The 24,467-nt window shown below is 42.8% G+C and overlaps 1 protein-coding gene across 2 annotated transcripts in view; it reads left to right on the top strand.

Annotated features, from left to right (window-relative positions):
- The first annotated feature begins 1,207 nt into the window (after positions 1-1,207).
- The window catches only part of gpm6bb (glycoprotein M6Bb), a 49,724-nt gene continuing 26,464 nt past the window's right edge, over positions 1,208-24,467 (top strand). Inside the window, exon 1 of one of the 2 annotated variants that reach the window (XM_031805419.1) lies at positions 1,208-1,447. In XM_031805419.1, the coding sequence (XP_031661279.1) occupies positions 1,444-1,447 (4 nt within the window). In that variant the 5' untranslated portion in view covers positions 1,208-1,443. The remainder of the gene's footprint in view (positions 1,448-24,467) is intronic. The other variant, XM_020462188.2, reaches the window with a different exon arrangement.

The following is a 24,467-nucleotide window of genomic DNA, read 5'->3' as shown; positions in this document are numbered from 1 at the left end:
GAGGTATTGTAGTTGTAGTAATTTCATTTGCTAGCCAGGAGATGCGCCTGGCTCACGGCTAACTGGTGTTAGCTTCGGAGCAGGGGAGTTAGCCACTATAGCCACTCCGTAGAGGCCGCTAGCAGTGGCTAATAATGACTAAATAGCTAGTAGCTAATTAGCTGGTTAGCCTCTGATGGCTAGCTTCTGATGGAGGTTCTGGCTATAAGGTCTAAAAGAAATTGTGGATCCGTGTCACATTGAGTGAGGCGGCGTACCGGAAGGTATATTTAATTTCAAAATAGAAAAGAGGTTGAAAATAAATTGAAATATATACAAAAAAGATGAAAATTACAAAAAGTAAACGAGAGGACGACAAACCACGTCTGCACTGCTACGCCATCTTGGGGGGAAAAATGATTAAAGTTAGTGAGGGAGATATAAGACTCCAGCTTCAGTGATTTTTGCTATTTGTTCCAGTCATTGGCAGCAGAGAACTGGAAGGAAAGGCGGCCAAAGGAGGAGTTGGCTTTGGGGATGACCAGTGAAATATACCTGTTGTAGCATGTGCTACGGGCTCCAGAAACAGAAGGACTGGAATTTACGCCAGTGGACAGCAGGTTGGATTCACTGACACTGCAAGTCGGTGGCTAACCTAATTTAGCAGGCGTAAAAGAAAAGCCTGAGCGGAGTTCCCACTTTGAGTTTTCAGAGGAAAAGGAAGCTAGGTTGAAGATAGCTGTATCCCCGGTTGGTGGCAATTCGGCTAAGGGTGGTCTGGGGCTAACCTCTGATCTGTCATTGGTTCCTTGTCCTTGTTGTCTTTCTTGCACAGGACAGCCTAGCTGACCTGACAACTTAACACCTTATCCAAAACATTGGATTACTGGGAGTTTCAGGGGTACATCACAGGATACTGCAGCATTGAGAATAAGCCTTGGCTTACCCTGCAGTGCTAAACCTCTCTCACCAAATATAATTTTGGGGGTATAACTTGATGTGTTATTTCACTGGAATTACACGTTTATTACATTCCCTCAAAACATCTGAGCTAAGGCATTATGTAGATAATTTAACCCAGGTATCGTTTTACTCAGGCAATGGCACATTTTCATTGATCTAAATTTAGACCAGTGGTCTTTTATCTGGACCACCATAAGAATTTTGTGCATGCTGCATAACAGGGCTGAAAGATAAAGTATCTGGCGTTGAATGAGCAACACACTTTTCACAGTTGTCCCCTGGAGGGTTAAGGGGCCTAAGCACTACGCTGTCCTGTCCTACCCAGACCTACACAGTAATCCTCCGGTGGTGACGTCACTCAGCCTGTCTCCAAATGGGACGCGGTGCAGCAACAACTTTGTGGACTAGTTAGGCGTTCGTTGTGCATCTCCGGACGCAACATCACCCGTTAGCTGAACTTTTAACAGACTCCTCAACTTCGGAAACTCTGGGAAACTAAAAATGGGTAGGTTTCAAAATGAAATATAAATAAATGTTTATGTTTGACGTATACGTTTTAGATTGACCACTTTTTCCGTGATTGTTGATTATTTTTGGTCCTCCAAAGAGATCTCTCCGCGCAAACAACATCTAAAAGTGTAATGTTTACAATACTTTCCACCCAATTTATTTTTATCTGACCCGGTTTAGTAGGCTATCAGCATTAGAGTAGTTGACCAACTCGACACAAGACGATTAAAGGGAGATCAGTCTGGAAAGATTTCCCTACTACCAGGCGCAACTCGGCATGGGCTGAGAAGTTCCAACTGGAGTTGATAACCCACATCACTATCAGCTGTCTGAGGAAGTACATTCCTCATATTGCTCTTTGGTTTCTCAACCACTAACTAAATGAGTTATAAATGAGTAAATGAGTATCACAAATACATGTTTATAATGCCATCTTGTATGAGTAACTTTCCAGTGTAGATTGGTTTTGATTGAAGAGATCATAATGTTTTGACTATATCATTTAGTTGATGGATTGGAAATGCATTCTCCAATAGCTTAAATAGAGATGTTTCAGATTGTTATTGAATAATTGATGGTGTAATATCCGTGGAGCTTTATTTGCAGCTACATCTGGGTTTGCAATTCAGTATGAATATATTGAGCTGTTACTAGCGAGTTTGAGAGTTGTGTGGGCGGACAGTGGATGAGTTTCCGTTTTAGTCTATAAACAAAAACCTATATTATGCTATAGCATTTGGGTATCAAAACCAACGTAGAGTCCATAGACTATACACCCTCCATTAAGTTTCGACACTTGTCTCAGGCAGGCTAGGCAAGTGATGCAGTGTCGTGCCTGTGAGGGGCTGGGAGTTGTACTGGGGTGTAATTCCTGTGTCCTACTTGACTCTCTGACTCAGTCCCAAGTGTTGACCATCTGTGTTTCCACCCAGGGGATGCCTGCCTGGCAATAGGGAGCTAGGCGCCAATGCTATGGATATCCAGCAACTTCTTAAAGGCTCCCAGCGGACTTATGGGCTTTGGGGCTCTAAGAGGCTGTCGGCCAGATGGGACAGACAGTATAGATTGAGAAAGAGCACTCTCATTTACCCCCGAATTGTCTATGAGACTGTTAAGCTATAGTCAGTGTCTTTTGTGTTCTTCATATCATATCACACCGTCCTTCAATAATAGGAGTAGAATCATTCTCATTCATGCAGAAATAGATTGTTGATGCTCTCCAAGGCAGGCCTATATGTTGCTTTTTTTATTGGGGGAACTGAGCATTCCCTCTCACAGGATAGATGGATTCTAAGAAAACAAATGGAATAGAGCTCTCACATAAGCCTGTTGATTTGCAGTGGTGCAGCTGAGGCTATGGGGGGACTGGGAGGAGAGAACACTGTCAGTGTGAGAATGTGTATCAGCATTCATTAATTCCCTATGAAGCTCCCACAGTGGCCTCTTTGTGTTCCTAATTTGGCCCTTCTCCTTTGTGTGCGACTTTAGTGGCTGTTGATGCCGAGGGTAGTTCACTGAATTGCAAGTTGCAGAGTAGACGGACCCCCTGTGAAATAGGCCCCTCATCCTCTCTCTCTCTCTCTCTCTCTCTCTCTCTCTCTCTCTCTCTCTCTCTCTCTCTCTCTCTCTCTCTCTCTCTCTCTCTCTCTCTCTCTCTCTCTCTCTCTCTCCTCTCTCTCTCTCTCTCTCTCTCTCTCTCTCTCTCTCTCTCTCTCTCTCTCTCTCTCTCTCTCTCTCTCTCTCTCTCTCTCTCTCTCTCTCTCTCTCTCTCTCTCTCTCTCTCTCTCTCTCTCTCTCTCTCTTCTCTCTCTCTCTCTCTCTCTCTCTCTCTCTCTCTCTCTCTCTCTCTCTCTCTCTCTCTCTCTCTCTCTCTCTCTCTCTCTCTCTCTCTCTCTCTCTCTCAGAGGATATTGCCTTGCATTGCAATTGACCATTGTCCACTGCCTCAAGGCTCTGTTCACATTCATATGTCTCTCAGTAGGACATTAAGACAATAGGTCCCCGAGGAGGGATAGGGATGAGAAGTTACCATTGAGTATAGTAGTGCTGGTGAGCTTCTTCTAATGAGGTATTGGCTTTGGTTGTTGAACGTTTCCCTAAGATGTTATCCGTAACTGTCTAAATGGATTCCCTGGTAACTTTCTCATGGAGGCGGTGTCACATTTAAAACATTCCCCACTGTTTCTCCGATGCCTCTATGGTGTTAAAGAGGTTTTATAACAGTGGATATATGGACAATGTGGGAGGATGCTTGGCTCTGACTGGGACCTCCGAAGTCCAAGACTTAATTCAGTGAGGAAGCTGATGTTCCAGATGTTCTGCCAACTTCTACTCAGCTCTATAGTCATGCGACTGTCACCTGTTTACTCAGCATCGGCCTCTGTTGCTATGCATCTCCTCCATGCCAACAGCCCAGAGTAGAGATTGTGGACTCATGCAACACTATTATGGGATCTAAACTATCACGCCTTGGGAAATTACCACGATATAATTGAGGAAGGATAACTGTTTATAGTGCTTGTGAGGATCATGCATGTTTATGCAATACAGCAGCTAAGAACTTAGGCCCCTGCAACACAGGGGCCTACGAGTGGCTTCTGGCTGTTTCATTAGTCAAAGTACTTTACAGATGGGATCAATATGTTTCTGCCATTTCTTGATCTACTGCCGGTTTATAGAAACTCTGAAAGGAGAGAAGAGGCAGATGCGAAAAGGGGAAACTCACAAGCCTGTCATTTTCCATTTTATAGAGACAATTTAATTATATGCTTGTTCACATTTAGGGCTGTCTTGTGACTTGCAGGAGTTAAGGCTAATCAAATACAGCGAATTATGGACTTACTTGACTCTGAACAATTCCTCTCTGAGCCAGAACTTGATAGCCCAAAAAATAAAAATAGTTTTTCCTGCATGGAACTTCCTGAAACTCTCCAACTCCAAAAACTGTTTTGATCTGTACTTAATTGTTCTCTGGAAAGAGTGATTCACCACTGGCGTCAAACCTCAAGATTTAAACATTGCACCATTGTTTATGACTGTAATCGGAGAAAGAGAGAAAAAAATCACTTGATTGCTAACCCAAATCAATAATGTAATTTTGAAAGACTAATTTGATTAAACATCTCATGGGTGCTGTTGTCTGTCATCCGATTGGTTTATCTCTATTACTCATGGTTTACGGGTAGAGTTTAGTGGTGACATAAGTCTTGTGCCAAATGTTGATAATCTCCCTCAATCCCAAAGTCAATGTCTCCATTGACTGTAATTTCAGAATGTCATTGTTGACTACATTGACACACCAACAGAGAAAACAGACATATCGTTTTTTTCTGCCTCATGGAAATGATCTATCTCAGATGTTGTCCCTCCTTGGGACTTTTTTGAACTGCCTGTCTGCCTGGTGTTTGTGCAACCATCTGGGATGTCTGGAAGGTGTCAGATTGTTTTTGTCACACCAAGCAGGGTTACTTTGACATGGTTATATACACAGTGCACATGACTGTGCAGTGACCCTGCATCCTGAGAGGGACGAGAGGAAAGGAGAGGTTCCACATCTTTGAACGTCATGCCACTGGGCGAGTGTTTTTTTGGCTCTCAGAATCAGCGGCTTGTCAACCGATGCCTGAGCAATAACAGCGGGTGAGATCATGTGTCCCCATGCTCTGATCAGGATTCAAGGTTATCTCTGTGTGTGGGAGCACAGCTGGTCCATGCCAGGCCCACTCCAGATAATGGATACTGGAACAGGGGACAGCTCATGAATAACGTTTACATCCATATTTTTGTGAAGTCTGCAGAGACGTAGTTTGGCTTGTTTTCTGTTCAAGTGCCTGGTATTCTCACATGTGACCGCTGTCATTTTACCACCTGATGTAATAACACATTTACTCAGCCACTGATGCAACCATTTGTTTATTATGTTTCACCAACCACAATTTCACCCCCGTCTCTCCACATACTGTATGTTTTTGTTGTTATTATTTAGACAATTTCATTTTCAGCATTTACGATTTGTCATTACTCTTTATTATGGGTTTGCGGGCATCAAATATGCTTAATATCCATGTTAATGAGGTATTTGTTGTAATAATTTAATGATTTCTGGGCTTCTCTCCATTTGGCAGAGGATCTTACCGAGCATCTTTGGCAATTAAGCAGCAGATGAGGCCCACATATCCTCTCAGACAATCTGAGCTGCTCTGATGTGAAACCACTTAGTCCAACCAAATAAACTCTGCTATTTAATCCCTTTCTCTTTCTTCTCCCTGTTCCACCTTCCCACCTCTCCTGCTGTCTCTCCTCCTTCTCTTCTTTTCCTTCTCCCCTCTTCACTGCTCATTCTCTCCACTCGTCCACACCTCTTATCCTCTCTTCTCTGTCTTCACTGTGGATGGTTGATTGCCCGGCACCAACATTGCAGCTCCGTCCAAGCGCTCATGTTAATTTGTTGAGCTTAATAAGTCCTCCTCCTGTCACAAAGAGGGCCATTGTGTATTGTGATATGAAATGATAGGAATAGAAGTTCCTGAGTGGGAATGCTTGCTCAAGCATGGCCCATCCCCCTCACTTTTATTAAGGGCCTATTCACTGCTCCACTGTGATGTGTGGGGGCGAGGGGGGGGGGATTCACTGTGCTAACCTCCAGAGTTCACCCTTGTTAGAGAGTTGTCACATTGGTGCTGGAAACAGGGTGGAATCTGAATGCCTAAAAATATCCAGGATATGTAAATGAGTACATCCTGCCTCCTCCAGAACACTTGTTCCGTTTGACATGGTCGGTCATAATAAAGACATTGACTGTGCGATTTTTTTGATGTTGAGCTTGTTTAAAAATAAATTAAACTGAGTTTTTGTTATTGAACATTACCTCCAGAGTAACAAAAACTTTTTTTTACAATAGCCTTTTTATTAATAATAATAAAAAATGCATCCTGATAGTATGAAGTACCTTATATAACATGAACAAACCCATGATGGACAAAGTGTCTTCAGATACTTTGTATGCTGGCAGTGGCCCGAGCCTAGCTGAGGGGATATTTGTCATCCCTGTCTGTGGACAAACAGTCTGTATCAGTGTTTTTTGTACAGCACAGAATGTGTGGTCCACACAAACATTTCCAGAAGGCCTGGGTGAAAGCCGACAGTGGCCACAGGCCGACATAAAAGCAGACAGTGGGCCACAGACCGACACAAAGCAGACAGTGGCCATAGACCGATACAAAGCAAACAGTAGCCACAGACCGACATAAAAGCAGACAGTGGACCACAGACCGACACAAAGCAGACAGTGGCCACAGACCGATACAAAGCAAACAGTAGCCACAGACCGACACAAAAGCAGACAGTGGGCCACGGACCGACACAAAAGCAGACAGTGGGCCACAGACCGACACAAAGCAGACAGTGGGCCACAGACCGACACAAAAGCAGACAGTGGGCCACGGACCGACACAAAAGCAGACAGTGGGCCACAGACCGACACAAAGCAGACAGTGGGCCACAGACCGACACAAAAGCAGACAGTGGGCCACAGACCGACACAAAACAGACAGTGGGCCACAGACCGACACAAAGCAGACAGTGGCCACAGACCGACACAGTGCTGATGTGCATTCACACCCTCATTGAACAGGCCAGCCTACGCTTGGGGACTGTATCGATGCGACGGAAATCAATAACCATTTCCAACATGACCCAGAACTATTGCCAAGCTTCGGTTAAACAAATAGCCTACACAGATCATAAAGTATATAGGCTAGGGCATAACAGTCACTTTGTTTCAGGGTCAGGAATAGTGGCTTGACATAATTGGTATATAGTGATAGACAGCATCATGCCTAGCTACTGATACCAGGGGGCAGAGGTATCTGTAGGTTGTGACATCATTTCCTATACTAGTAACCCAGAGGCCCCAACCCTTCAGTACTAGATCAGGATCTGGGCCAGTAAATTAGCTAGTAGGTCAGAGGGCGAGATGGGGGTTAGTGATAGTGTCGTCAAAAAATGGGTCTGATGCAATTAACAAGACAGACTACTTCCTTTGGATTTGTATCTTAACTTTGTGGGAGCAATAGTATTTTAATGATACGAGTATGAAATCGTACTGTGTCTCTGCAGAGAAAGCAAAATAATGAAATCCTATAGGACCGAAGCAGCCCCAATAATCTTTCACCTTCCATTTTATAATGTGCCTGAAATAGACAACTGGCAGACCCTTTGAGGTGATTTCGCTGTCAACAGTGATAGCTCAAGTGAAATATTGGAGCCATTCAACACACTTCAACATACTGCGGTCAGTATCTCTCATTGTCTTCTGACCTTGTTCAAAACCACCGCTTGAACTTCTCATGTTGTAGCCTTGATCTGTTTTGTTTGTATTTTAGTTCAGCTTTTTATGGATATATATAGATTTTTTTATTGAAAAAAAAGACCTGTTTGACTGTGGATGGCAGTTAGGGTAGCAGCAACAGAATTAAAGTGAGTCCAAATGATTTGGAGCTTCCAGCTAATGCCCTCCAGGGTCATCTGCAGAGAGCCAGAGAGAAAATACCCCCAGGATACATTACGCTGTGGGAGGCTGGGAATGGATTGTGGTGGTGGAGGACTGTTATTTACCTTTCATACCTAGACGGTTTTCCGCTTACTTTATCATGCCACCAACTTTTTGACACCTTTTCTTTATATCTGTGAGGTATTGCAACAAAACCTGTACTTTTATTACTGCCAACCAACCAAGCCATGATTGCGTTAATGTATTTAAAAGTCCCGCCAACCCCTCGCCTTTCATCTTACCGTCTTTGGCACACATTGAATTATGAACATTCTGTTGTTGTCCGACATCAAACTTGTCCTTGTCGACCACAGAAATGCTTTGAATCCATTTAAATGTATGTAGTTCTGTCCTTGAGCTGTTCTTGTCTATTGTCACAGAAATGCGTTGTAATTTAGCTTGGGGGAATGCACACTGCCATTTCATCTTTTTTTTCTTGACTTCGATGGGTAAATATTTAAAGGCAAGTTTGTGGTCATACTCACATCTTTAAAAACATAGGTGCTGGGCTAATAAAGAATACTAGTACAGAAAAAATGGCCCTCACACTTTTAAAGCTCCCAATTCACCGCTTTTCAATTCGAAACGGATCTTTGTCAGGAATTTAAAGTCTTCATCTCCAGCACCACCCCAACATCAGCATACTGTTGTGAAAATGGCTCGTTGCTATGTTTTGTAGTAAAAAAACATAGAGATGTAACAATCTGGGTGTAGTGGGTGCGAAGTCAGGCGCAGGAAGCAGAGAGTTCAGGGTAGTGCTATTTAATGCACAAACGGCGAACATAAGCCACCCCACGAAACACAAGGCGCACACAAAAACAAATGCACCAAACACGGGGACTCAAACAGTCCAGCAAAAACCCACGAAATGGGAAACACGCTAAACTCAAACGTGCACACTAGTTACACACACAATCCTGCACAAACATAGCCCGACTAATCAGCCTAAACACAAAACAGGTGAAACCAATAAACAGAAAGGGGTAAAAGGATCAGTGGCCGCTAGTAGGCTGGTGACGACGACCGCCGAGCGCCACCCGAACAGGAAGGGGAGCCACCTTCGGTAGGAGTCGTGACACTAGAAAGATAAATGTTTCCAATGACATCATCAACCAATTAGTAGGTAATGACTCATAATTGGTTAAAATCATACGATGCACACCAATGATGTCATTGGAAACACTTATCTTTCTCTATTTTTTTTACGACAAAACATAGAAGCGCACAATTTTCACGTTGATGTTGGGGTGGTACTGGACATGATGAATATGTAATTTCCCCTTAAAGACCCTTATATTTAGCTAATAAATTCTGGGTTGCAAAAATTCTAATAAATCAACTAATTTCAGTTTACGTGACAAAACAAGCAAGTATAGTGTAGAATCATTGTGCCATCTCAAGTGCTGTGAAATATATTTTCCATAACCAAAAATATAGTATTTTCAAGTTTGAGGCTGATGATAACTGGAAGTAAAAGACGCAAAAACTAAATTTATGAATGGGAAGCATAGAAATAGCTCACATAGAACAGATCTACCACTTCTTAGACTTGCTTTCACAGAGAAAGACAGATGTATAGCACACATTTCTATGCGAATTTGATTGGGTCGCCCAAAAAGTTACATATTGCAGCTTAAATACTTAATATGCATAAGGTTCTAATTTAAACTACAAATCGCTAGTAGGCTATCTGTCATCAGCCAAAATAGCTGTTGGGGAGTTTGAAAGGAAAGAAGGTGTGCGATTTTGTGATTACATCCAATGTGGATCAAAAAATGTGCTTTCTGAAATCATACTACAGAGTTTCATCCAGGTCAGAGGTTTTTATTCTGGACATGATCGAACAGAGCAGATTCTAATGCGGTTCCAAATATTATTTCAATTTTATTCGGTTATATTCCTTTATATTATTTCTTATCAATAAAATATAGGCCATATGTGTGTTGATTGTGATCAGGGCAGTGGAATGTAGGCTAAGTGTGTCTCTTGTCTGTTTAAAAAAATAACTATTGATTTCATTTGCATGGCGCAGCAGACCAGTAACATAATAAACTCAAATGCTATGCTATTCTGTTCTTTTGAAAATACATTTGATTAGTCTTATAATGTTTTTGAGGACCTGCATGAACAAATGAATAATGGATTTCTTTGTCTAGCCTGCTCATATAATTACCAGAACATAGAATGTTTTGAGTGGCCAACTTTATATTCACCATAACAGGAAAATGCAAGGTCATTAATTACTCATTATTTACAAGTAGGCTAGGACAAGCTGCTAACCTACCGTTGTGAATGTGAAGAAATGAAAGCAGTGGAATGTCAGACTTTAAATAGGGGAATAGAAACTACAGCTGTCAGGTTACCATGACAACGATCACAACAACAGGGTCAAAGTTGAACGTATCTTGCTCCTTCCCGGGCGAAAGCAATGGCTATATAAAAAGAGAATGCCCACAAGATAGAGGTAAAAAATAGGGCTGTTTAAAAGAAACATTGACCAATTGTTTTTATAGGCAACATACTGTGAATCCTATGTGCAAGCAAAATTACAGAAGGAGGCTGTATGACCAGCCTGTTGGCCAGGTGCCCATGGAGAATATTAAACAACTTCACAGATAGCTCTTTGTGCTCGGCTCCTTTAGCACTGCTGCTAAACAACCCGTAAGACAAAGGCGTTCTGGGGTTCCCCCAGTGCAGCGCTAAGAGGTGTTCACCATATGAAGAGGCATGCTGGCCTGCCCCGGGCCATTCACAGGCAGCAAAAAGGGTACGCTGTATCGAGCAGACTTTTAAATGCAAACTAAAGTAACCCTTTCATACTTCCTCTGGGCCTCTTCAGGACAACATGAAAAATAATACTTTTGTGAGATCTGGTTTAACAGCCACGTATCTGGTGGTGTTTACCTGCTGCATAGCTGCGGATGGATACTGCTTCTCAATAGAGACTCGTTTTATGTGAATAAAGAGAACTCCGTTTAATATTCATCAAATCCAATCAAGCAAATTCCAACCCCCCAAATACTGTACAAATGTTCAATGTTTACGGAAAGATGTCAAATGAAAAGACACTAATTAGGCCAACGTCCTTATAATCAGGTCATCATTGATCACTGCTATTCAAAGATACATTTAAGAGACAAATCAGTTGAACTATTCCAAAGGTCATCATGTACACACGTTGCCCAACTCCTTTTAATTGAAGAATATTCTTAGCACATCTTAGATGTTACAGAATGTACACATGATGATCCCCCCCCCCCCCAGTCAGCTCTCTGTGATTCTAATGCATGTGACTATAGAACCAGTGTCTCAGAGGGTTGACCGTGTTAGCCGAATTGTTCCGCTAGGAATGCTTTTCCTGTGGAATGAATGAAGGCTCTGAGTCAAGCTCACGTTGTCCACCTGTCATCCTCCTAGGATTATCTTGATAGACATAGAAGACACCTCTGCCCGGCAGATGAAAATATCCAGAATAGCGGAGCATTCTGTCTGGATAAAGCAACAGCTGCAGGAAACCCATTAGCTTGTGTATCCAGGGATCACATTTGCCGCTAAGACTGTTTGGGGATTGAAAAATTGGAATAAAGAATGTAGTTTACAGCACCTAGACGCATGACTGAGCCTCATATTCTCTCAACACAAATATGAGAGATGTAGAAAGATATCTGGTGTGTTGGCTGGTAAAGAATGATCAATATTATTGGTAACATTTATATCTTGACCAAACTATACCGGGCGCATTTTTGCTGGTGTCTAGCTAGCACCACTATGGTTCTTTGGTTAATGGGACAGTATTTAAGCTGAGAGGATTTTGTATCCTTCTAGTTCATTTAGGAGGAAATGAGAAGCGAAAACATTGAGAACAGTGTGAGAGCTGCAAAGCCCTGGACTAAGAGAATGTCAATGAGAACGAAGCTTCAGGGCCTGGGAGAGGAAATCCCAGATGTTCCTGTCTGAAAAACAACTTGACCCCGTAACTGTGTTCAGTGAGCAACACAGACCAAGGGAGACCAGTGGAGAGGAGTTAGCGGTGCTGTATGAAATTTAAACTGCTGCTATGTCTCATAATTCATTTAAATGTCGGACATCTGCCCTATAAGAAACTAATGTTGTAACAATAGAGGCCACAGCTGAGATGAAAAAAATTATGCAGTGAAGGAGAGAGAACATCTGGAACATAGGGAGCGACCAGCTTCCTGGTTTACTGTTACCCAAACAGGTTTGGGACCAATTAAAGAGCTTTGTAGAACCGTATTGGGGATAGTGGACCTTATTAACCAGATGTGCATGAGAAGTAGGATTCAGTGTTTCCTCTCTCCTCGTGCCATACTCACTGTTTTATGAACAGGGTGAGACGTCAGTGTGTGTGTGTGTGTGTGTGTTTGTCATCTATTTGACTTGACCAAGTTCAAAGCTGCTGGTTTCATTTAGGCTTAACGAAAGCTGTTTAAGTCGCCTGGCTGGCTTTTCAGCTATGGTCAGTTTTTTTCTGAACATAAAAAATGGGATGATCATTTTCTATGTTTTTAGATCTGATGTTTGGCTATTGGCACTGGAATTGAGGGATGTCTGTGTTTTTCATCTGTGGTTCACAATTGGACGGGTGAATCTAATGAAGAACAGCATGGCTTCAGGACATATTGAAGTATGCACTGTCAGATGCATGAGCCGTGCAGTTGGAAATTGGAATTCAGCTTGCAGTCTATAGTGTCCATGAAATGATGTCTGTTATTTTTCACATTCAGAAATACCAAACAGTTGATTAAAACTGTGTTGTGTCCTTCTGGATAGTTTAATGTACACATTAAACTACAGCTGAGAGCAGGAGACATTTCGAAGTACACTACAGAGGCTGATGGCATAAATGGGTCATCCACAGTCTGTGTTTTCACTGCTCCCTCTACTCTACCTCTCCTTAGACATACCAATAGACCGGGAAATGATCCAGTGGGAATTTTGGGACCCTACTTGCAGTCCTGTATGAACTTGGGGTACAATTATGCACTTATAACTAAAGGTACAAAGGATGTTTACAGTGACAAGTGAATGGATGTCACATTACAGTAACACGCGAATGGATGAATGCAACAACCATGTCTCTGTCACTAACAAATACTGTCATAGGTGTTAACTCTACAATTGACCTGAAAGGCAGGGCACTCCCATATACTCAGTGTTAAGTGAACGCACACTGCTTAGAGGAAAGCCTTATTACTCTAAGCAGTGTGTTCACTTAACACTGAGTATATGGGTCCACATACTCAACACTTTCAGTGTTGATTTCTTTGAAAAAAATAACACTGGAGAATTTTCTGTGTAGAGTAATGGAATGACCCACTTAATAAAATAGATTCGTTTCCATCTTCATCTTACAACCCGTGTGACCCTATATTCACTTAGTCCGAATGAATAAAAGGATAACTGGTCAACACATCTCCTGGTTGGTGCCTGAGGCCAGCAGCGGGGTGGAAATGCCAAGTTCAGGTTGCAGCAGGTCTTTGTCCTTCCAGGATCCAGCTCCAGGATGCAGATCATAGCTCACATAGCCGGGTTAGGAGGGTTAGGAGTGCTGCGTGGCACAACAAAGGCATTAAAGCGAGCTGCCCCATCCATTCCTCTGTTGTCATAGCGCTGCTGATGAATCCTGACACTCCTTTAGATGCCTGGCCTGTGGAGATAGAGAGAGAGGGGGGGGGGGGGGGGGGGGAGCTCTGGCTGGGCTGAATGGAGAAGGAGGTCCCCGTGTTAAAGATGTCTGGGAGCCTCGAGCCCCGGAGTTAGAGTAGGGTAAACTGTTGGGTCAGGGGTGAGAGGTTGGCAGCGTGATGCTGGAGACAATAGGTATGCCGATACGGAGACCGCTGGAAGAGAAAGAGTTCCCAGCAGCTGTGAGAGAAGGAGGGAGGAGGAGGGAGTAGGGGGTGGTCATGGGAAACCCCCAAGATTAGCCTGAGAGTTTTGTCCCTGTGTTTCATTATGTCTCCATTGTGTGTGTGTGTGTGTGTGTGTGTGTGTGTGTGTGTGTGTGTGTGTGTGTGTGCGCGCGTGCATGTGTGTGTGTGCATGTACTCTCGTGCATGTCCCTACCCCCTGTGTGACAAGTAGCAAAATTAAAGACCTGATCAGAGATAATGTTATGCACAATCATAGCAGCTGCAGCATGGGAACTTCTGGAAAGTGACTATAGTCTCATTGGAAACCATTGGGACACAAGTAAAGCACTTTTCTTTGAGATACTATCTGAACAATAAGCGTATTTTTGCCCTTAATAGAATACAGGCTTATATGAAATTTAGAGCATGAGCAACCTCATGCTCTCATACATGCAAGGAATATTACATGCATTATAATTCCTTGGCCACGGGCAATGGCCAAACTGTATGATCCATACTAACCTTCTCATAGATAGCGAGGTAGGCCTACTTATCAATTCAATTCCAGCACTTTTATATTGAATTCTATAGGAGCAGCTGTTGTTACTAATGAATATTCATGTACACAGTTGATTTCTCAAGTCTGAGGTTATTCACATGGCTGGCTAACAATGTCAAGTTTGTGTGCCTCTCGTTGCCTGAAGGACATGTTCAGATGTACTGAGACGTGAGAAAGTAGCATAAAGAGGGCAAGAAAACAGTATTCAAGAGTCAAGTAACACAGTATTCTCACGATGGAGATACAGCAGATGGCTGGTAATATTAGTGTTTACTGCTGACTAATTACAGCAATGAGTTTTTGAATTATATATGATACAAGTAGCAGTACCATGAATCTTGTGCTGGGTTAAATATACAAGGCTTATGATGATGAACATTGTATTTAGGAGATTAAGTTCACTGAGGTGAGGTTCTGTTTCGTGCTGTATACGGCCCAGCTCCAATGAACAGCACACACACTTCAGATCTGTGCTTATTGAGTCTTCTCTGAAATTATAGATCAGCAGAACAAGTGGGTGCAATTTCAGTTCCATTATCGTTTGTCATCACGGAGACTTAGAGGTTTATTAGCAGGGCTGGGATGTGTCATTGTGCCCCTCTCTTACCCAGATAGAGAGAGAGAGAGAGAGAGAGATACAGTGAGGACGGAGGGGACAGATTGACTCAGATTAGAGGGATTTCATCCACCCGTGCGGCTGCCTGACTAATGCCTTTACCAAATGTGTCTTCAGACACACAGAGCTTACACCTGGAAACAGTTTCTCTGAAAGGGTAGATCTAGCCTGGTGATCAGCCTGTTTGTACTTTAGTCAAAGACAATGATAGAAGAATTGTAGCACCAATTTTTTTATGTACTGCTCAATGTCAAATACAGTTTGTTATTGTCACTTGGTGACAAAGAGGGTTGTGCCAATTGCTTTTTAAGAGTTCTGTTCATGACCTTTTCTCTGAGAAGAGCCTCCCTCCCTCTCCAGTTTAAATAATTCCCAGACCTTTCTGGAGACGATGGAATGGTTTCTGAGCAGAGAAAGGAACCCATGGCTCGCCTGTGGAGTGGAAAATGTCATTCCAAATGCTGCTATTAGTGGCTTCTTCTATTCCAGAATAATTATTGAATGAGCTGCATTTACCCCTGTGAGCCATAGTGATGGGTTTTGTTTTGATTTACAACCCAAATTGTTCGAGTGGCCCATATTTTCTGGGGTAACGGGAGTGTCTTACTGGTTCGTATTCTTTCAAAACTATAAACATACAGTACATATAGGCCAATGGGACCTATCTATAATTAGTATTTGGTAGTATTGCCTTTAAATTGTTTAACTTGGGTCAAACGTTTCGGGTAACCTTCCACAAGCTTCCCACAATAAGTTGGGGGAATTTTGCCCCATTCCTCGTTACAGAGCTGGTGTAACTGAGTCGGGTTTGTAGGCCTTTGCTCGCACATGCTTTTTACATTTTCTATAGGATTGAGGTCAGGGGTCATTGTCCATTTGGAAGACCCATTTGCGACCAAGCTTTAACTTGACTGATGTCTTGAGATGTTGTTTCAATATATCCACATAATTTCCCTCCTCATGATGCCATCTATTTTGTGAAGTGCACCAGTCCCTCCTGCAGTAAAGCACCCCCACAACATTATGCTGCCACCCCCGTGCTTCAAAATTGGGATGGTGTTCTTCGGGCTTGCAAGCCTGTGTTCTTCGGGCTTCCTACAAACATAACGATGGTCATTATGGCCAAACAGTTCTATTTTTGTTTTATCAGACCAGAGGACATTTCTCCAAAAAGTACAAACTTTGTCCCCATGTGCAGTTGCAAACCGTAGACTGGCTTTTTTTATGGCGGTTTTGGAGCAATGGCTTCTTCCTTGCTGAGCGGCCTTTCAGGTTATGTCGATATAGGGCTCATTTTACTGTGGATATAGATATTTTTGTACCTGTTTCCTCCAGCATATTCACAAGGTCATTTGCTGTTGTTCTGGGAATGATTTGCACTTTTCGCACCAAAGTATGTTCATCTCTAGGAGACAGAACGCGTCTCCTTCATGAGTGGTATGACGGCTAGGTGGTCCCATGGTGTTTATACTTGCGTACTATTGTTTGTACAGATTTTTTAAAATATTTTTTATTTATTTCACCTTTATTTAACCAGGTAGGCTAGTTGAGAACAAGTTCTCATTTGCAACTGCGACCTGGCCAAGATAAAGCATAGCAGTGTGAACAGACAACACAGAGTTGCGGTACAGATAAATGTGGTACCTTCAAGAGGGATCCTTAACTTGTGCCTCTGGCCTGGACAAGGCTCTTTGTGGTAAAAGCGACGCTTTCTGACCCACTGGGAATGTGATTAAGAAATAAAAGCTGAAATAAATCATTCTCTCTAATATTATTCTGACATTTCACATTCTTAAAATAAAGTGGTGATCCTAACTGACCTAAGACAAGACATTTTTACATGGATTAAATGTCAGGAATTGTGAAAAACTGAGTTTAAATGTATTTGGCTAAGGTGTATGTAAACTTCTGACTTCAACAGTACATGTACGCAGTTATAACCCAGCCTTGTCCTGGTGGCAGCATTAAAATGAAGACAGGGTCCTGAGGCTTTCATCCTCTTCGCTATCTGCATTCTGCCCAGCCAATGGCTCTTCAAGCCTGATGGCAGTTTCCAAGGTGGAACAGACAGGAAGCACGGGTAATATGAAACATCTGGTGCTGCTCACCACAGCCAATCCCAAAGGCCCGCTGGAGGTGCCAGCTCTGGGAGTGTAGAGTCACATGAGAGGCGAAACGTGGCTGCCAGGCATCCCCCAGTGTGGCTTCTCCCCTTCTCTTCTTTCCTCCAGACCTAAAACGACAGCAACACAAACATGCAATTTGAGAAGCACTGAGTCAGACGTCCAGGGGATTATTTAGTCAAACACTAGCTTGCAATTACACCAGGCAGAGAATGTCTCCTAGACCAGAGAGAACAACACAATGAGTGGTGTGTCAAACATCAAACTAACTTCAGCAGATATGGGTTTCTAAAGAGAAGCATAGTATCTATGAAGAAGATAGCTAAGGTTAGCTAAGGTGATGAACTTTCAAACACAGCCAACATGTGGACATGGTGTAAACAACGCCTGTCAGGATACTGGAGTTTTAAAGCACAATTGCCGAATGTGTTGGTATGCATGAAGTGATTGTGATTTACCACACAATGACCCTGTGGTTTGTTTGCAAGAGGTTGACAATATATCAAACTGTGGCCCCTGAAGTGTCCCCTCAAGCAGTTGAAGGAGTTTGGACGTATTCCATGTGTTTTTGATCAGCATTCAAAGGCTACCAGCTTGAGGTGTAAACAACATGGTGTTGTGTGAAGGGAATTTATTTCCCCAGTTCTTTAGTTGTGGATTTGTGTACATTTGAATTTTAGAGACCCGCGCCACTTGATTCTAAATTCACTCTGTGAGGTTTTCTTTGCAAATCCTCGTATGCAACACTTAAGGTTTACAAAGTTGACTTTATCCAATCAGCTGTTATAGCTAGCATGTCAGTTTCACTGTAAGCTCAAACGTTTTCACGAGTGAAGAGGTAAACAATGCTTTCAAACTATGATTGCATTTCTATTCTGACCATTCAGTAGCGAGTTCCACATTTGTCCTAGCCCGTTGCCTTAATGAGGCTCATTACTGACAGAAAGCCTGTTGTTGTATCCTCCTCCCTACATGAATCTCTCTGTAATGAATGAGGACAGTTATTCTTAAACAGCAGTTTTACAGCCATAAAAGAGAGGTGTATTTCCCAGAGGAGGCAGGTTCAAGGGCCTCAGACGGTACATCAGAGCATCAGAACAATGACTGGGCAACATTAGCTACACTCCTGGGGTTAATTGGACACATACAAGTTGAATAATGCTTTCTTAAAGACCTTAGCAAGGTCTCCTTTACATGGACATGCGGGCTGCATTTTGTTATGGGTTTGGTACATACGCTGAGTATACCGAACGTTAGGAACACCTTCCTAATATTGAGTGATTCCCCCCCCCCCCCTTTTGTCCTCAGAACAGCCTTTATTTGTCGGGGCATAGACTCTGCAGGGAGTCGAAAGCGTTCCACAGGGATGCTGGCCCCATGTCGACTCCAATATTTCCCACAGTTGTGTCAAGTTGGGTGGATGTCCTTTGGGTGGTGGACCATTCTTGATACACACGGGAAACATGAGCGTGAAGAAAAACAGCAGTGTTGTAGTTCATGACACAAACCTATGCGCCTGGTACCTACTTTAACCTGTCTCCCCTTCATCTACGTTGACTGTAGTGGGCGGCAGGTAGCCTAGTGGTTAGAGCTTTAGACTAGTAACCGAAAGGTTGCAAGATCGAATCCCCGAGCTGACAAGGTAAAAATCTGTTTTCCTACCCCTGAACAAGGCACAAGCCACTGTTCCTAGGCTGTCATTGAAAATAAGAATGTGTTCTTAACTGACTTGCCTAGTTAAATACATGAATTTGACCTGGTCAGTCTATGTTGTGGAAAGAGCATATGTTTTGTAGACTCAATGTATGTGTGCGCTGCACACTAGGCTAACTATAAGTGGTAGGTTGAGACTTGTTCAGCTAGATAAAATACAGGGCTCAATGTTACATGTGTTGCATTTCAACTGCATTTGTTCTTGTGGAGCCACTTACATTAAATGGGTCAACAAACAACAGAATGGATATGCATAACAAATCAATGACATAATGGATGGTGCAGCATACCAACCATGACGTCAGAAATATAGAGCATGTTGACTTATGAAGTCCTCCCAAAAAAGTAGGTCAACACAGTCTACTGTGGCGTGAAGTTATCTGGGGTTATTGCCAACCCGAAGCCTGCCTCATGATTTCCTGGCATAAAAGTCTACCAGAATGTTTGAATATTTCCACCCTGGCCTGCTACACATAACTCACAACTCATCAAACTTGATTTTTCTCTTTCCCGTCTGTCATAGACAAGGGACAGGATGTTCACAACTCCCTACGCCCCTCCCCACCCTCCTTGACCCAGTCATCAGTCCCAGTAAAAGGAGATAGTATGTTGAGCCTGAGCCTGTTCTGTTGTTAGTGTGTATGAATGAATGGTGTCGGGGCTGAGGCCATAGGCTTAAGGCTTGGGAACTCCTTGGTCCATGAGAACGCCTTCCTCTGTACGGGCCAAGCAGGGCGCAGGTCTTTCACGGGTGAGTGAGCACTCAGGGAGCATTCAGGGCCAGTCTCACGCCATAATGACTGAGCCACAATGACTGAGCCATAATGACTGAGCCACAAATGCAGCTCCCTGCATTCTACTGTGCTTCATCAGCGTTCAGATTGTGTCCTTGACAAGGGGGCTGGCACACACTCTTAACACTGGTACTGAGTACGCAGTGACGCCATGCTTTGTCAAGTATGGCCGACGGATCTTCTCACAGTCATTTAGGCAGTCAATGTAGTGTTTTGGGGACCTCAATGGCTATCATGTTTCAGGCAGAGATACACATTTGGTAGTGTTGAGATTGTTCTCACGGAAAGCTATCCACTGGTGCTTTATGAAGATAAACACACATTAGCATTTCAGGCTGATGTTATATTTATACCATATCAACTTGTGCACCGCAATAGTTTGGACCCTAATTACCACAACTGTTCACTTTCTGCCTCTGAAATGTCCTGAAGTCCACAAACATGTTTGTGGTGTTAGGGTACACAAAGGATAGAGACATGTGGTTCGAATGTGGAACGTAAAAGGGAGGGAGTTAATGTTTGGAAGCTGGAACTTACAGAAACGTGCAATGTCCTCACAGTCAGGGTTGCACAGGCCCTCCTTTTGTGTTTTTCTTTTCTCTTCCACGATCTGGCCTCTTTTCTCGACTAATGTTTTCTCTGGTGGAAATAGGTATTGATTTTTCTGTGGCATTACCCCAGGACAATAACACACGAACTTGAGCAAATGATGTTTCCCTGTTCCGATCTGGTCTTGAGTGAAATTGGCAGTTCTTCGAAAAATAGCATTCTGAAATGTCATTTAGACACTTTAGAATGCGATCGTTTTGAACAGTGGCCAGAGATGTAGCGTTTGTCCATGCAAAAGTAATAAAACAATGACGACCTTTGCTACATAACGTTACATATTGAGGATGATTTATGTTAAAACAACAGTCAACTGCTGATGACCTGATTAAACAAAGCCCTATTTGGCCAGGGGGAGACACACACACACACACACAGAGAGGGAGAGAGAGAGACTGCTTTCACATAGGATTTACGATGGCTGTGTACGAAAAAACATACTAGTTTACTACATATTAAACTGCATACTATGTACTCATCATCGCATACTATTTAACTTGTACCGTTTAGTAAAAAGTATGCTGAATGCCACAGCCGCAACGCAGTATTTAACTTTATTTCTTTATTCAACCTTTATTTAACTAGGGTAGTCAGTTAAGAACACATTCTTATTTACAATGACGGCCTACACCGGCCAAACTCGGACGACAAGAGAGACAACACAACACTACATAAAGAGAGACCTAAAGACAACAACATAGCAAGGCGGCAACACATGAGAACACAGCATGGTAGCAACACAACATGACAACAACATGGTAGCAACACAACATTGTAGCAGCACAAAATATGGTATTGGGCACAGACAACAGCACAAAGGGCAAGAAGGTAGACACAACAATACATCATGCAAAGCAGCCACAACTATCAGTAAGAGTGTCCATGATTGAGTCTGAATGAAGAGATTGAGATAAAATTGTCCAGTTTGAGTGTTTGTTGCAGCTCGTTCCAGTCGCTAGCTGCAGCGAACTGAAAAGAGGAGCGACCCAGGGATGTGTGTGCTTTGGGGACCTTTAACAGAATGTGACTGGCAGAATGGGTGTTGTATGTGGAGGATGAGGGCTGCAGTAGATATCTCAGATACGGGGGAGTGAGGCCTAAGAGGGTTTTATAAATAAGCATCAACCAGTGGGTCTTGTGACGGGTATAAAGAGATGACCAGTTTACAGAGGAGTATAGAGTGCAGTGATGTGTCCTATAAGGAGCATTGGTGGCAAATCTGAAGTCCGAATGGTAAAGAACATCGAGCTGCTCGAGAGCACCCTTACCTGCCGATCTATAAATTATGCCTCCGTAATCTAGCATGGGTTGGATGGTCATCTGAATCAGGGTTAGTTTGGCACCTCTGGTGAAAGAGGAGCGATTATGATAGAGGACACCAAGTCTAGATTTAAATTTAGCCTGCAGCTTTGATATGTGCTGAGAGAAGGACAGTGTACCACCATCTTGCCAGACTACCTCAAGCTCTAAACCCTAGAGGTAGTAATCACACTGGTGGGGAGAGGGGCATTCTTCTTACCAAACCACATGCGCTTTGTTTTGGAGGTATTCAGAACAAGGCTAAGGGTAGAGAAAGTGCTGTAACATATATCACTTAAATTAAGTTGCCTAGTATACACACCAAAACTTTTCAAAAGTTCAAATCAAAAGGCTATTGCACAGTCGGGTGCATCGCGAATTCAGAACCGCTGGATAGCAACAATAAACTAAAGAACTGATCATTGGGAGCGAGATCAGAATGACTGCTAAGACTTGATCCATAAATTAAATAATTAAAGGGGTAGCTTAGCCTACAAAACTGAAACAACCCTTATGTTCAAATAAAATGCTATAAAACTATCATTTTTGCCGCATACTCAAATGGCCTACTATTTACGTTGTTGCCTTTGTTTCACACAGACCTATTTTTACCTAATTCTTGTGCCGGGAAGGAGCAAGAGGCATTCAACTTTGACCCTGTGGTTGCAACTGTTGTCACGATAACCTGAAAGGTAGCAGCTTGTCATAGCCTACTTGTAAATATTTGTAAATAATGACCTTGTTTTTTCCCGTTGGCTACTCAAAACGTTGTCGGATAGCCTATGTTATGGTAATTATATGAGCTGGTTAGGCAAATAAATGCATTATTCATTTGTTTATACACTATGCAGGTCTTAAGAAACATTATAAGACTAATCAAATGTATTTTCAAAAGAACAGAATAGCATAGCATTTGAGTTTATTATGTTACTGGTCTGCTGCGCCATGCAAATGAAATCAATAGTTTCGTTTTTTTTTTAAACAGACGAGAGCCTACATTCCACTGCCCTGATCACAATCAACACACATGTGGCCTATATTTTATTGTAAAGAATTAATATAAATGAATATAACAGAATAAAATTGAAATAATATTTGTTGAAAACATTCTAACTTGAACGTCAAGAACATGTGGAACCGTGGTCATTGTGACAAGAAAGTAGTATTTTGAAAGAGAGCCCTTGTCCACATCGTTTGGCCCTTGTCCACATCGTTTGGCCCATGTCCACATCGTTTGGCCCTTGTCCACATCGTTTGGCCCATGTCCACATCGTTTGGCCCATGTCCACATCTTTCGGCCCATGTCCACATCGTTTGGCCCATGTCCACATCTTTCGGCCCATGTCCACATCGTTTGGCCCATGTCCACATCGTTTGGCCCATGTCCACATCTTTCGGCCCATGTCCACATCGTTTGGCCCATGTCCACATCTTTTGGCCCATGTCCACATTTTTTGGCCCATGTCCACATCTTTTGGCCCATGTCCACATCGTTTGGCCCATGTCCACATCTTTTGGCCCATGTCCACATCGTTTGGCCCATGTCCACATCGTTTGGCCCATGTCCACATCTTTTGGCCCATGTCCACATCTTTTGGCCCATGTCCTCATTTGTAGGATTATTTCAGAAAGTTGCGTTTTTGATCCACGCTGGATGTGATCACATCGCACACTGTCTCATCTTTGAAACTCCCCAACAGTTATTTTGGCTGAAGACAGCCTACTGAGCGATTTGTAGTTTCAGTTAGAAATGTATGCATATTAACCCATCACGTATTTGCTAAATACAAGGGTCTTTAGATATTTACCTGTCAAAGTCATTTAAAAATGAAATGGCAGTGCATTTCCCCAGGCTAAATGCCAAAGCATTTCTGTGACAATTGACACAAACATCTCAAGGACAGAACTGTACATACGTTTAAATGGTGCGGGAAAGAAGAAAAAATAAGCATTTAAAGCTTTTCTGTGAAGCTTTGTGGTTGACAAGGACAAGTAGAATGTTCATAATTCAATGTGTGCCTAAGACGGTGAGATGAAAGGCGACGTTTAGGTTGAGGGGTTGGCGGGACTTTTGAATACATTACCTCAGTCATGATTGTGTCGGTTGGCGGGACTTTTGAATACATTACCTCAGTCGTGACTGTGTCGGTTGGCAGGACTTTTGAATACATTACCTCAGTCATGATTGTGTCGGTTGGCAGGACTTTTGAATACATTACTTCAGTCATGATTGTGTCGGTTGGCAGGACTTTTGAATACATTACCTCAGTCATGACTGTGTCGGTTGGCAGGACTTTTGAATACATTACCTCAGTCATGATTGTGTCGGTTGGCAGGACTTTTGAATACATTACTTCAGTCATGATTGTGTCGGTTGGCAGGACTTTTGAATACATTACCTCAGTCATGACTGTGTCGGTTGGCAGGACTTTTGAATACATTACCTCAGTCATGATTGTGTCGGTTGGCAGGACTTTTGAATACATTACTTCAGTCATGATTGTGTCGGTTGGCAGGACTTTTGAATACATTACCTCAGTCATGACTGTGTCGGTTGGCAGGACTTTTGAATACATTACCTCAGTCATGATTGTGTCGGTTGGCAGGACTTTTGAATACATTACTTCAGTCATGATTGTGTCGGTTGGCGGGACTTTTAAATACATTACCTCAGTCATGACTGTGCCGGTTGGCGGGACTTTTGAATACATTACCTCAGTCATGACTGTGTCGGTTCGGCGGAAATAAAAGTACAGGCTTTGTTGCTGGCAATTCCTTTCAGGTATAAAGAAAAGGGGTCAAAACGTTGGCGGAAAAAAAACATCTTGGTATGAAAGGTATAAGAGAGAGTCTCCAAAAGAAAGAGCTGAACTCTTATCTTT

Source organism: Oncorhynchus kisutch, linkage group LG26 (assembly GCF_002021735.2).
Source record: "Oncorhynchus kisutch isolate 150728-3 linkage group LG26, Okis_V2, whole genome shotgun sequence".
In the NCBI taxonomy this organism is placed as follows: domain Eukaryota; kingdom Metazoa; phylum Chordata; class Actinopteri; order Salmoniformes; family Salmonidae; genus Oncorhynchus; species Oncorhynchus kisutch.
The sequence above is the reverse complement of the archived record's forward strand: the minus strand, read 5'-3'. Positions and strand labels throughout refer to the sequence as shown.